This window comes from Falco peregrinus, unplaced genomic scaffold, assembly GCF_023634155.1.
Source record: "Falco peregrinus isolate bFalPer1 unplaced genomic scaffold, bFalPer1.pri scaffold_51, whole genome shotgun sequence".
NCBI lineage: Eukaryota > Metazoa > Chordata > Aves > Falconiformes > Falconidae > Falco > Falco peregrinus.
Genome location: NW_026599615.1, coordinates 656,300 through 669,168, shown reverse-complemented (window position 1 = coordinate 669,168; position 12,869 = coordinate 656,300). Strand labels below are relative to the sequence as shown.

General features: G+C 52.4%; 2 protein-coding genes across 2 annotated transcripts; both read left to right on the top strand.

Moving 5' to 3' along the window:
* Positions 1–1,236: 1,236 nt before the first annotated feature.
* LOC129783523 (urocortin-3-like) lies at positions 1,237–1,707 on the top strand. The gene has a single exon (XM_055793472.1). The coding sequence runs from the start codon at positions 1,237–1,239 to the stop codon at positions 1,705–1,707; it is 471 nt and encodes a 156-aa protein (XP_055649447.1).
* Positions 1,708–8,363: 6,656 nt separating this feature from the next.
* Positions 8,364–11,045, top strand: LOC129783542 (tubulin alpha-3 chain-like). Its single transcript, XM_055793491.1, has 3 exons — positions 8,364–8,556; positions 8,753–8,901; positions 9,738–11,045. The coding sequence occupies exons 1-3, from the start codon at positions 8,379–8,381 to the stop codon at positions 10,716–10,718; spliced, it is 1,308 nt and encodes a 435-aa protein (XP_055649466.1). The 5' UTR covers positions 8,364–8,378; the 3' UTR covers positions 10,719–11,045.
* The last annotated feature ends 1,824 nt before the right edge of the window (positions 11,046–12,869 follow it).

The window sequence follows — 12,869 nt, the reverse complement described above, 5'->3', positions numbered from 1 at the left end:
GCAGGGCCCTGCACCCCCGGGGACTGTCCCCTGGCCAGGGCTTGCCATGCGGTGCCCTTGCCACAAGGTGGGGTCTGAAGATCGGGAATGCCAGCACACCTCCAGGCGCTTGGAGGGGCCATGTGCCCTCAGGGCTGGCCCCAGGGACACTTTTCTGACCTCGACAGGGGCAAAGACCCTCACCATGAGATCCCCTGTGGCCTTTTCGGTGGTCTTTTTGAATGGTCGGGTGGGTATACAGGGCAATGGGTCGCTACTGGGAGAGACAGGACTCAGAGATGGGGAGGTTTTGTGGAGCAGGAGGGTTATCCCAAGGTTTTCAGTCCCCCTCAAGGCCCAGAAATGACTGTCTTTCAAGCAGGGAGTGACGCTGCTATGATGTTATTTTGGAGGTGGCCCCAGGTCCCCAGGCAGGGCTGTCCACAGGGGGACTGCACCCTAGATGGGCCATCAGATGGGGCAGCCCATCCTGAACGCAGGGTGGAGGGGGGTCCTGGGCATGGAGCCATGGGGTAACAGGCAGCCCTGGAGCACCCAGGGTCAGGGCTGGAGAAGGGACATGGGGCCATCACAGTGGACTGGTGGCAGATCACACCTCCAGCACTGGGGCTGACTGTCCCCCACTCTTCATGCCCTTTTCAGAAAGAGTTTTGTGAACAGGTGGAAGGGCAAGTTCTGGTTTCAAAGAGCACAGAAACATCTCTGGTGGCTTCAGACTGACCAGAGAGGAGCTGAAAGGAAAACCCACCTTTACAGCACCTGGTGGTACCCACAGTTACTCCATGGAGGAGTTAGCAAGGTAGAGAGGGCTGCAGGGAGGCTGCAATGAGATTCCTCCAGGCAAGGAGGTACCCACAGTAGAAACCATCTCTCCTGCAGCAGGCACTGGTGCTTCAGCAAATGGATGGCCAAATCCTTTCCTTCATGGAGACTGCAGCTTTGCAAAGCATTTTGGACATTCCACCTCCCACCCAGCACCCCAAAACCAAGGGCTGGGGGATTGCACCTTGGAGGAGGAGGCCCCAGGACAACTGATTCCCACCCACCTGTCCTAACCATTAGAGGGGATGGGGGAGACCTGGGAGGTGAAACCAAGAGTGCAGAATCTGGGAGAGGGACCCAGGTCTATGGGATGTGGGAGGATGGGGAGACAATGGTGCTCTATCCTGGGCCCGGCAGGATGCTCATGCCCATCTCTGCCCTCCCCTCACTCTCTCCATTGGGCAGGCCACCACAATGGCCCACACCAGGCTGCTGCTCCTCCTTGCCCTCCTCTGTGCTGCCGAGACTGGCCAAGCTCTCCACCTCTACAGCGCCGCCTCTATCTTCAGCTGCCTTAATGCGGCCCTTGCTGAAGCCCAGAAGAGCCGCCCAGAAGAAAACACCATCTTGGACAAGCGCAGTTTCGACTTGCCATCGCCAGAGGAGGTGTCAGATGAGGAGGTGGGGGAGGATGCGGTGGATGAAGAGATGGGGAAAAGGACGTTCCCAGGTGAAGGCCATTACAAATATGTCTCCCAGGCACAGGTAAAGGGGAAGACGTACCAAAACCGGGCCAAGAGCGACCGCCGCACCAAGGTCACCCTCTCCCTCGACGTCCCCACCAACATCATGAACGTTCTCTTCAACATCGCCAAAGCCAAGAACCTGCGGGCAAAGGCCGCCGCCAATGCTCACCTCATGGCCCAAATCGGGTGGCGGAAGTGACCCCCCACAGGGCAGGGGGGACTCAGAGCTGGGCTGGCTGCAAGGGGCCACCACCTGGCCCCAGCTTGCTGGCCAGACAGGACTGATGGCCGTGTACGATATCAGTGTTGTATATTTTTGACCCATAGAGCTACCTAACTTTCATACCTCTTCTTCCTCCTTCTCTCCTTCCCGATCTCCTCCATCCCTCCTCCTGGACATTTCCACGCGCGGGGAAGAGGCTTGTGTCTGCAGCAGGGCAAAGGGACGCATTGCCTCAGGAAGGTCTCTAATTAAAGCTACAATCTCTTGAGTTTCCAGTGCTTTGTTATCCCATCGCCTCCACTGGGTGCTCGATCAGGCCTGTCTGGGCCCACTGGGTTTCCAAAACCTCCCTCCAGCTCAACTTCACGGCCCTGTCTCCACCACCATCCAGACCCTACTCCCTCCCAAATTCTCCATACACAAGTTGTCCCTACACACAATCATTACTGCATTGGAAAGGGAAAAGCAAGAATGGGCAGGGGACCTCAAGAGGAATTTCCCAGTTTCCCCTTCTGGGGACTCTCTAGGTTTTAAGGTTGTTTTACAACCACTCCTTTCCCCACCAGCACCTTCAGCAGTTGCAGCTGGGACAGCATCAACCTTCCAATCCACATGGCCCTTCACAAGTGTTCCCAAGTCATCACTTGGCACTGGTCAGGGCCACCCCACGGCCTCAGGTGAGTCTGGACCCCAAGAGCTGCAGGTGCCTCCCTGGCTGCTCCAGATCCACCTCATGGGGTCTGTCCATGTTGCCCAGTCTATCCCTGCCCACCTTTCCCACCACTCTGCCTTTCCTGGTAGACCTCTGTACCGGTTTTTCAGTTGGTAGAGCTTCAGCTCCCTATGCGCAGACTTCAACATTCAACAACACAAACATTCACCCTGTTCTTTTCCACCTTCCGCTGAAGCCCAGCTCACCAAGCTCCCACCCCTTCACCTTAGACTATTTATCCCTTCCTCTAAATCTGCCATTCTCTTCACCTCCCAGCCCCGCTCCAAGATGAAACTTCATCTTCTGACCTCCATCTCTGCATGTAGCAGGCATGGGAGATGGAGAGAATTTGGCCTTTCTTTCCCAGAAGATGTTTATCAAAAGCAACAAAGCAGCTCCCACCAGCTCCATCTAGGGCATGGCCAGAGCACTCCGGGGGGACATTAAGAGGGGATAGATCTCCAGTTGAAGGGTTGGCAGATGGACTCACCAGCTCCATCTGAGGAGATGTAGGTGGAGGCATCTCCTCGCCGCCCCACCAAGCACCCAGAGGAGGCAACACAGCTGAATTCAGCCCCAGCAAGCCCATGCTCAGGTGGTCAAGGATCCTAGACGATCCACAGACCAGGGACTCAGGACCCAACCCCCAAAAGCAAAAACAAAAAAAAAGGAGTACACCAGGCCCTTCAGCATCTTCCTCTCATAGCACACATCTCCAGCAGACGACCCACCAACATGCCCACAGCATCTCTGTGCAATGGCCTCCTCCTGCCTCAGCTCCAAGGGTGTACAGGCGAGGTCTTTCCTTGTTGCAATCCGCTGTAGCCTTGCACTATATTGACCTTTAAGTACACTTTATGTATATAGCTTTATACATTTTTATAGCCCAACACCCTACACATCTATCCCCCACTGGTATGTTGAGCTCTCGTTCAGCAGGACATAGGCATTGTCCCCATTTTACACCCAGGGAAACTGAGGCACACACGCCCACTCACATCTGGTCAGGCAAAGCAGGGTACAGCAAAGTCAGACCTGTCTGGGCACCCAGCTGGACATACTCTCGTTCCTTTGTGGGGTCGTCCAGAGGTGCCCCAGGTTGTCAGAGTTCAGCCTTTTCTGGTGCAGAGATGTCTAGAGTAACCTTGGGCAGCAAGGAGCAACAGGGATTTGCTCAGAGCCGAGGGAGAAATCATTGCTCTGAGCAGAAAGTTGAAAAGACTTTCCCCTGTGCTCCCCGGTGAGCTCCAGTAAAGCACTGGTCCAGGCTGGGAACAGGCTTTTGTCCCCCACCAGCTGCCATGGGGATCTGCACCATCCCTGGTTTTGAGGTCCTTTTCCAGCACCAGGTTAGACAATGGGAATATCTCAGCCCCACTGGTGCCTGGAAATCAAAACATCACATGCCTGGGGCTCACGCTGAGTGAGCTCAGTGAGCTTCTGATCCCCTTTAATGAAGGCAATTAACATTGAAGTGACACCACGGAAGCAGATGAGCCAAGGTGTTTGCTGGCACCAGGCTGTGCTTGCACGTGCAAAGCTGAGACAGGGACAGCAGATACCAGCTGATAGTGAGTGATGGGGAAAGCAGAGATCCTCCATCCCCAGCTGCATCCCCGCCAGGGAGTCTCACACACACCCGGCACTGGCTTGGACGAACCCTCCCAAAATTAATCCTCCTTCTCAACCTCTGCCAAGCGAGACCAGGGGTTGCTTGGAGGGGCTGAAACACATGCAGATGTTGGAGGAGCCAGATTTCCTGAGGAAGCTGGATAGAAATAGGAGCACTGAAATCTCCATCAGCACCCATCTGTGCCTGGGAACATGTAGAGCCAAGGCTGCTGTGCTTGGAAAAGACATCATTGTTGATTGGGGTGATATGTGCAGTTTTGTAAAAGCCAGGTGAGGATTTGGTCTTTCCTGCCGTTTCATGCAGGAAGTCTTGGTATTGCACTCAAAAAGAGAGGTTTGCTCAGGCATGGGTGCACAGTTGCTGCACACTCACAACATACCTGCCTGCCTCCATTGCCAGGTCCCCTCCAGTCTCTTCATAATCCTTACCCCAGGCAGCCAGCTCTTCCCAGACCTCCAGGAATGCCCTCGTCCTCCTTCTCCTCCTCCACATGATAATGCTCAGAGGCTTCTTTCACCCACACCAGAGCAAACCAGAGATGCTGCAGTGATTTAGACAGCCCCCAAGGACAGCAGATCCTGAACCTCATCCTGGGATCAAGGAGGTCCCATGCCCATCTGGCTGAGGAAGGGATTCAGGCAGTGTAACTCAATGGGCATCAAGCATCTGGCCAAAAATGCACTCCCACTGTGCAAGGAGGTATCCACACTCACATCCATGGGGTCTTGGCTAAAAAAAACAAGATGATTTCCAGCAGCAACCACAGGCAGAGTTTGCCCATGCACCTCGGGACAGAGAGCAAGGGAACATGGCAGAGTTATATCAGGAGATGATCCCTAAGCAGGGTGGTGAGATGCACTTCAGGCTGCAGATACACCTAGAGGGAGCCATCCCTGGTGGCATCAAAGCCTGCTTCTGGGATGTCCTGTCCCATTCTTGGAATGTTTTGTCCCGCTCCTGGGATGTCCGGTCCTGCTCTGAGCTGGGCCAGCTGTAACCAACTCTTCCAGGAACAGGGCTAGCCCCGGCCACCCAGGAGCTCTGCATGGAACTCTGTCAACACGATTTGTGATATGAATAGGAGCACATAAAGATGCAAAAGCAACCCAATTATTTGAAGAAGGATAAGAAACTGCCCCCAGTTTCAGCCGCAGACCCACTGGCTGCTGGATGGGTGATTTGCTCTGCTCTATGTCCCTCTCACGTGCTTTTGCTGTGACTCTGGACTGTTGCCTTCCTGACCATTTTCTGTGAGTTGTGCCCTGGGGCAGTCCCATTTTCTGTTCCTCTTCTTAGAAGACCCCAACTTTCCCACTGAACCCAAGAGAGGTGGTAGGGCAGAGGGTAAACCACCCATATCCAGGGCACCAGACCATGAGACTTAGTAGGTCCCATGAAGCCCATCCCCATGTCTTAAGTCTAAATCAGATTTTACAACTTGTGTTTCTGGCCTCTGAGACATCCCATGTCCGTGAGGTTTTGCTTTTTTATATGCTGCACGGAGAATAAAACCATTGTCCATTTGCAAAGTGGTGGTCACATTGGTGCCCCTCAGTCCTGGCACTATGCCATATACTGTCACCTCTCTCCTTGTCTGTCCCAAGTCCCCCCAGACATCCATCAGCCCCACATCACAGAACAGCCTCAGCATCTCTGATGAATTTTTGCCACCTAACAGCTCTTATCCCTATCTTAGAGAAGGGACACTGAGGAACAGAAAAGTCCCATCTCCACCAGTGTTCCAGGACCACACAGGTCCTACATTCCCCTCTGGCAGTGAGGCCCATCTCCATGGGACAGGCTGGGGAGAGCTCCACTCTCTGCACTGTCAACGGCCTGGGGCCAGGAAAGGGGGATGCTGCAAAGTTCAGGCACAGCCAGGGTAGCTGGATTGCGTTCGATGGGCCAACACTGCCCTGGAGCTGGGAGAGCCCGGCTTCCTCATGGGGCACCAGTGCTGGAGAACCAATCCCAGCCCCATGACATCACCCCAGGGCAGGAGCCCCATTCTGCAACTCCTGTCCATCCCCAAGAGATTCAACAGACGTGCTGTTTGCATTTGGAAAAGGGCAATGGAACACAGAAAACACATTTCCAGCCCTGAGGATGGCAATGAAAGTTTTAAAAATTAGCATAATTCTTTAAATATATAAATAAATAATTCCACATGCTCCCCCACCCCCCAAAAATAACCATTCAAAGCTCCTTTTCTGATTTCACAGAAAGTGCTCTTAGACATCGTAGGGAAAGCAATTCTGAATGAATATTTAAAAGCCAAAGAAACTCCAAACTCTATGGGTTTGCAGGTGCAAATCCTTCAAAGAACCTTGATTACCCCACATGGCTATCCCTCCTGGAGCAGAAACACCTGAACCCTTTGCCAGCAGGTGGCTGCACAAGGAGGGGACAGGAAGGACCCCTCTAGCAGAGAGCCCAGCTCTACCTTCTATAAAAAGCCCAAGAGGGAGGCAGATAGGGTGTGCTCTCAGGGAGGTGGTTCTAAGTGTGGTAAGGGGTCCTGGAGGTTTGGAGCAATGGTGAGTAGCTGTGGGTCTGCTCTCTGATAGTCAGGGCTGGTCCTGCCTGGCTCTGCAGGAGGGTGAGGCTGGCGATGGCTTTTTTTTCCCAGTGAGATGTTTTGCCCCTGGCTGTGTGCTTCCGTGGGTGTAAAACTGGTTGTGGGGTATGGGGGAGCGTGTGAGCCCTGGACAAGGGGTTCCTAAAGGCGCAGAGCTTGTGCTTGGGCATGTCCAGTGCTGGGTTGGCTTTGCAAATGTTGGTGTCCCCCTCTTCCTGACCTAGGGAGGGCTACTCTGCTGAAATGCCTTCAGACCTGTTTATCCTTCTGTGTGAAGATATTTTGAAGGCATTGCTGGTGGTATTCAATACATGACTGAGCTAGGTGCCCATCTGGTGCTGCTGTGGGGCTGGGGCAGACCTGGAACAGGGGATGAAGGTCTCTCCTTGTGGAGACTGGTTCAGCATCCCTGTTCTGTCCTTGGCGTTGGGGGTGGCTAAGGCTGTCCTGGGACTGTTTAGGAAGAGAAGTGCAGTGGTGGTGGCTGAGGGCTGCTATATTAAACACCAACACTCAGGGCAGGACCCTCTGCTGTAGTGGAGGATGTTGCTGCCCTGTGTCTGTGCTTGGTAGGGGTCCTGCTGTGCCAGGCTTCTTGCAAGAAGATAACTTGAGAGTTGCTGTGCTGGTGCAGTGTCCTGCCTAGGCCACAGCTAAAAGCAGATGGTGAAGGCAGACTAAGGTTTGGGTAAGCCCATCTGACACTTTCTTATCTTGTAGCTCAGGGCTTCTTGAAATGGACGTGGTTTTTTTCCCTTAGTAAGCCTCAGTAGAAGTCTCTAGTCCAGTCTCTTTGAGCCCAAAAGCCTGGGTTTCACAGCCTCCCGTGTCAAGGAGTTCAACAGCACAACCACACTTTCTGTACAGGGACTCCTCTCTAGCCAAGCCAAGAGCAGTTGCTTTATGGGGCAATTACTAGTCTTGTATGGAGGTAATGAAGAAATGCTCTCTTGCTTGGATTCTCTCCAGCTGTCTCTAATCAGTGATCCTGCATAGCTGTATCTAATCTAAATGGAGATGAGAAACTACTCTGACAGTCAGTTCTTGAAGCTCAACAGCACTGGCTTCTCCCATCAGAGAGAAGCAGAGGGCTGCTGCTGCTGTCTGAGCCGGGAGAAGTCTGCCTGTACCTCCCTGGGAGGAGCATGGTGGGAGTGTTCCCACTGCTGCCTAAGGCTGGCTGGGCTGAATCATTCCCTCCTCTGCAGCTGAGAGCACCAGATACAGTACCTGGGAAGGCTGTCTGTGCCCTGTCTCCTGCCCCAAGGCAGGATCAGCAAAGCAAAGAGAAGAAACCATGAGCAGTTGGACCTGATAGCCACCATGTACTGTAGATTCAGCAGCTGGGCGTGGTGGCCTGCTTCTTGTAACAGGGCTCTTGAGCAATATGAGTGTTGGGATGCGGAGGGACCTGCCACAACACCCTGCTCTCTGCATCTGCCTTGCTGGGAGATTGCAGCATCTCTCTGAAGTGCTAATGCTTATTTGTGGGTTGTTCGGCAGCTCTCGGGTGCCTGCTACAGAGAAAGTGTCCTGGCTGCCACCAAGCTGGGTTAATGTTCCTCTTGTCCATAGGTTGTTAGCCACATGCTCTATAAAGACATTCAGAAGTGCCCGCTTTAGTCTAATTCCTCAGTGTACACTCCTAACTTTCTCTTCTCTTCTCTCCCATTCCTGTGCAGAGGGAGTGTATTTCTATCCATATTGGCCAGGCTGGTGTCCAGATGGGCAATTCCTGTTGGGAATTATATTGCCTGGAGCACGGGATTGAGCCAGATGGATTCTTCCCCAGTGAATTCCCAGGGCAAGCAGACTCTTCCTTTGGGACCTTCTTCAGTGAGACAGGATCAGGGAAGTATGTACCCAGGGCAATATTTGTTGACCTAGAGTCTACTGTCATTGGTAAGTCATGGAAGGTCTCCAAAACTCTTGGCGGTGGGGGCAATAACTTCTCTGTACCTGAAGTGTGGTGTTGGCCACCTAAACTCTTGGAAGCTAGCAGCCTCACCATGTAAAACTGCATCTAAATTAGTGCAAGTAACTTGGTAGACAGCAGATCTTATGCTAGTGACACTCATGAGATCTCAATCCCCTCCAGATGAGATCAGGACTGGGATCTACCGCACGCTCTTCCACCCAGAGCAGCTCATCAGTGGCAAAGAAGATGCTGCCAACAACTATGCTCGGGGCCGCTACACCGTTGGGAAGGAGATCATTGACTCTGTTGTTGACAGAGCTCGTAAAATGGTAAAAACCTTGTGGAGGGTCGTCTGCATAGCGCTCTGGTTGCTTTTGCCCTGGCTGTCAAGAGATGCAATGGGCTGGGTGGCTGGAGTGGAGAGAGGGAGGCAGTGGTGAGACTAAACCAAGCATATCTTGGTTGGCTTGAAAATGCCACTGTGACCTGGAGCAACACAATGGGATGCCTGTGGGTGTAGGCCTTGCTGCTTGGGACTTAAGGGGAAAACCAGGGACTCAAGATGCCCCCAGCTTAAGCAGGAAAAGAAGCAGCTGCGACTTGACTGTCCAGGCAAGAGGGCTTTCCCCTAATGTGTGTAGGGTTTGCTGTGTCAATCCTGATCCAAAATCTTATCCCAAACAATGTCACATCTCAGCTTCTGGATAGTGGCTCCCCTTAGACCTCTCTTCCCTAGTGTGATAGTGTCTGGAGCATAAGGTTTCACCCACACAGACCTCAGAAGTGCTGTGATAACACTTGATTTAAGTGGAAACTTGTAGTGACTTTCAGACTTCTCCTAATCTTCTTGACTGTTAGTATTGTGAGTCTCTCTGACCTAATATGTCACTCCCTCAGGCCAGGCCTCCTTTCCTCCAAAAGTAGAAGATAATGTAAAAGCAGCTTAATTTGCTGTGTCTAACAGATCCCACCTTCTAGAAGTGAGAGGGTTGTGTGTAAGCAGTAAAAAAAAAAAAAAAAAAAAAACAAAACCAAAAAAAACCAAAACCCACAAACGCCCAAAGACTTGATCTTGATGGTTAAACACAGAACTTTAGCTTAAATCCAAGGACACCACAATAACTCCATTAACTCGGTCCTTCTGGTTCTTTCCCTGGTGCTCCAGACTGAGCAGTGCAGTGGCCTCCAAGGATTCCTGGTCTCCCATAGCTTTGGGGGAGGCACAGGCTCTGGGTTCACCTCCCTTCTCATGGAACGGCTCTCTGTGGAGTACAGCAAGAAGTCCAAGCTGGAGTTCTCTGTGTACCCAGCCCCACAGGTCTCCACAGCAGTGGTGGAGCCCTACAACTCTATCCTCACCACCCACACTACCCTGGAGCACTCGGACTGCTCCTTCATGGTGGACAACGAAGCCATCTATGACATCTGCAACCGCAACCTGGACATTGAGCGTCCCACCTACACCAACCTCAACAGGCTGATTGGGCAGATAGTCTCGTCAGTCACTGCCTCCTTGAGATTCAATGGTGCTCTGAATGTTGACCTGACTGAGTTTCAGACCAACCTGGTGCCCTACCCACGGATACACTTCCCGCTCACAACCTATGCACCCATCATCTCTGCGGAGAAAGCCTACCATGAGCAGCTGTCTGTGCCGGAGATCACCAATGCTTGCTTTGAGTTCTCCAACCAGATGGTGAAGTGTGACCCACGCCGTGGCAAGTACATGGCATGCTGCCTGCTGTACCGAGGTGACGTGGTGCCCAAGGATGTGAATGCAGCCATTGCAGCCATTAAAACACGCCGGTCGATCCAGTTTGTGGACTGGTGCCCCACAGGCTTCAAGGTGGGTATCAACTACCAGCCTCCCACGGTGGTGCCTGGGGGAGACCTGGCCAAGGTGCAGCGGGCTGTGTGCATGCTGAGCAACACCACGGCCATTGCGGAGGCATGGGCCCGTCTGGACCACAAGTTTGACCTGATGTATGCCAAGCGAGCCTTTGTGCACTGGTATGTGGGGGAGGGCATGGAGGAGGGGGAGTTTTCAGAGGCCAGAGAGGACCTGGCTGCCCTGGAGAAGGATTATGAGGAGGTTGGCAGGGACTCTGCAGATGGAGAAGATGAGGCTGATGAGGATGAGTATTAATGAACTGCAGTCTGTTCTTAATGAAGTCAGTCCTCTGTCATAAGGCTAAATTGGTTCTGAGTGCCTGGAGGTGCTAAAGGGTTGTCCTGAACAGCAATGCTACTGTTTGACGTATTATACCTTTTCTGCTTGCATAGTTTATGCTCTCATAGTGCACTTCTGTAGCATGGGTGTCTTGAGCTTTATCACACTGCTGTTTATTGATGAGTGAAGCTGAATAGGTGCCTGACTTAGTGTTGGGGACGCATCCTGCCTAGGCAGAGGATCTGGATTTCTAATCCAGGGGAATGTTGCAAGCTGCCTGCTTTGGCTAAAATGGCAAACTCTTGCTCTAGCTTTTACTGTAAAAGCACCTTTTAATTAGAAATGCACCTGTATACTTCTATGCAACTGTCTTTTTTTTTTTTTATTTGAATAAAGATTTTCTTTCTCTGAGTTCTTTGGACTTAATGAAGATTTATTCTGTGGGGTGGTCCCTTCTGTGTGGATGTTGTCCTGGGGAGAACAGCAAATGCTGATAAGAGTGTGCTCTGGGCAGGTCATCTGTAAGGATCATCAACAATAATTATTGCTGTGAGGCAAGTGTCTTATATCCTGCAGGGACTTGTCTGTCTGGAGCTGGATGCTGTTCTTCTTGCCACCAAGAGCAGCTCGGAGGAAGCATGTCTGGGAGAACAGGGAACCCCCAGTTTGACCAGTGCCATTACAGGGAGTGGCACCTGGGCAAAAAGTACTTTTCTGGTGGGGCTTTACCTCACCATCTTTGGTAAAGCCTGTTTGTTGCCCGAGCAAGTACTGGCTGGTGGAGCAGTGCTGTAGCTGTAGACTGGGGTCTTGCTCAGGGGTTGGTGCAAGCATGAGCTCAGTCCTGTGCACCTGGGGTTGGAGTTTGCCCTGAGGAGGTGTGCCAGGCCAATGTGATGGAGTGGCTCAGGAGGAAAAGCCATGAAAAGCCTCTGATAAGATATAGAGAAGGAGTGTTCATAAGCCTGTGGGGTAGGAGAATGGCTGGCTCCATGCTGCATGGAGTTATACACCATATTTGTTTGTTGTATACCCACTCCTCATTTTAATGCTGGGTTCTGTCTCAAAGTGAAGTCAGTCTCCCTCTGCCCCAGACCTCCTCCATACCCTGTAGCTACAGCTGCCCTCTGTCCTAATGGGGATGTGATTCTGGAGATGTTCCCAAAGTGATGCACTGGCAGGTACAGCCAGGGATGGTTAGAAGGATGGAGATGTGTTGCTGCCTCCTATAATTGGGAGGTGGAAAGAGCCCAGAGCTCATTGTTAGCTGCAGTTAGCCTAAAAAACCAGGGTGCTGGGAGCATGAATAGACAGTAGATGGGTCCTCCCATCTACTGTTGGGCTGAAGCCTCCTCTGTGCTCAACTCGCTGCTATGAAATTACCTCAGTGAAAATGTTAGGTATGGCCCACTGCTCTTGGGGAGGGTCATGATCCTGAGGGCTCTGCAAGGCCTTTTGAAGATATTCTGCCTCTCCACCCAGCAGCTCAGGACCAGGGTCCCAGGGAGAGCAGGGGTTGTAGACAAGGGTGAGAAATTTAGCAGCCTCTAAATTCATGCCACCCACCCTGCTAGCAGGGGCTGCCAGGATTTTCTTTTTTTTTTTTTTTTTTTGTGAGGGGGACTGTTCCTTCTGAGGCTGAAACGCAGCTGCAAAGGGGGAGGTTTTGGGGTAGGAGAAAGATCTTCATCCTGTTAAGCTTTTGCAAGCAAAAAACTAAGTCCCAGTGTTTACATGTCTGAACTGGGGCTGAAGGAAGGAGAGGTTTGGGCCCTGAATTGCTCTTGCATGGGGGCTGTGTGCCTGGGGAAAGGTTTCCTCCCCCGTGCTGCCTGGGTCGTGCCATGGCTGCTGCATGTCCTCTGTCTCTCTTCTGGACACAGGGCAGAGTTAAGGGGGTGGCTGTTGCCTGGGGGGGGGGGGTGTGTGTGTGTGTGTGTCTCTGTGGGGTTTTGTGCAGGGGCATGTGAGGCAAAGGAGTGGAAATTAAACAGGTCCTTCAAATCCTGCCTGTACGACCTGCCCCATTCTCCCCCTCTGAGGGACTGCAAAGGGCAGGGTTAAGGGGATAAACCTGTCCCAGTCTCCCCCTCCACAGGACGGTGATGGACAGTTAAAGTGACAGCA

Bases quoted from the DNA above. Each gene is read 5' to 3' on its own strand.
- LOC129783523 (XM_055793472.1), top strand. From the start codon at position 1,237: ATGGCCCACACCAGGCTGCTGCTCCTCCTTGCCCTCCTCTGTGCTGCC.
- LOC129783542 (XM_055793491.1), top strand. From the start codon at position 8,379: ATGGGCAATTCCTGTTGGGAATTATATTGCCTGGAGCACGGGATTGAG. The intron at 8,557-8,752 runs GTAAGTCATGGA...AATCCCCTCCAG, and splicing joins CCTAGAGTCTACTGTCATTG to ATGAGATCAGGACTGGGATC. The intron at 8,902-9,737 runs GTAAAAACCTTG...CTGGTGCTCCAG, and splicing joins TTGACAGAGCTCGTAAAATG to ACTGAGCAGTGCAGTGGCCT.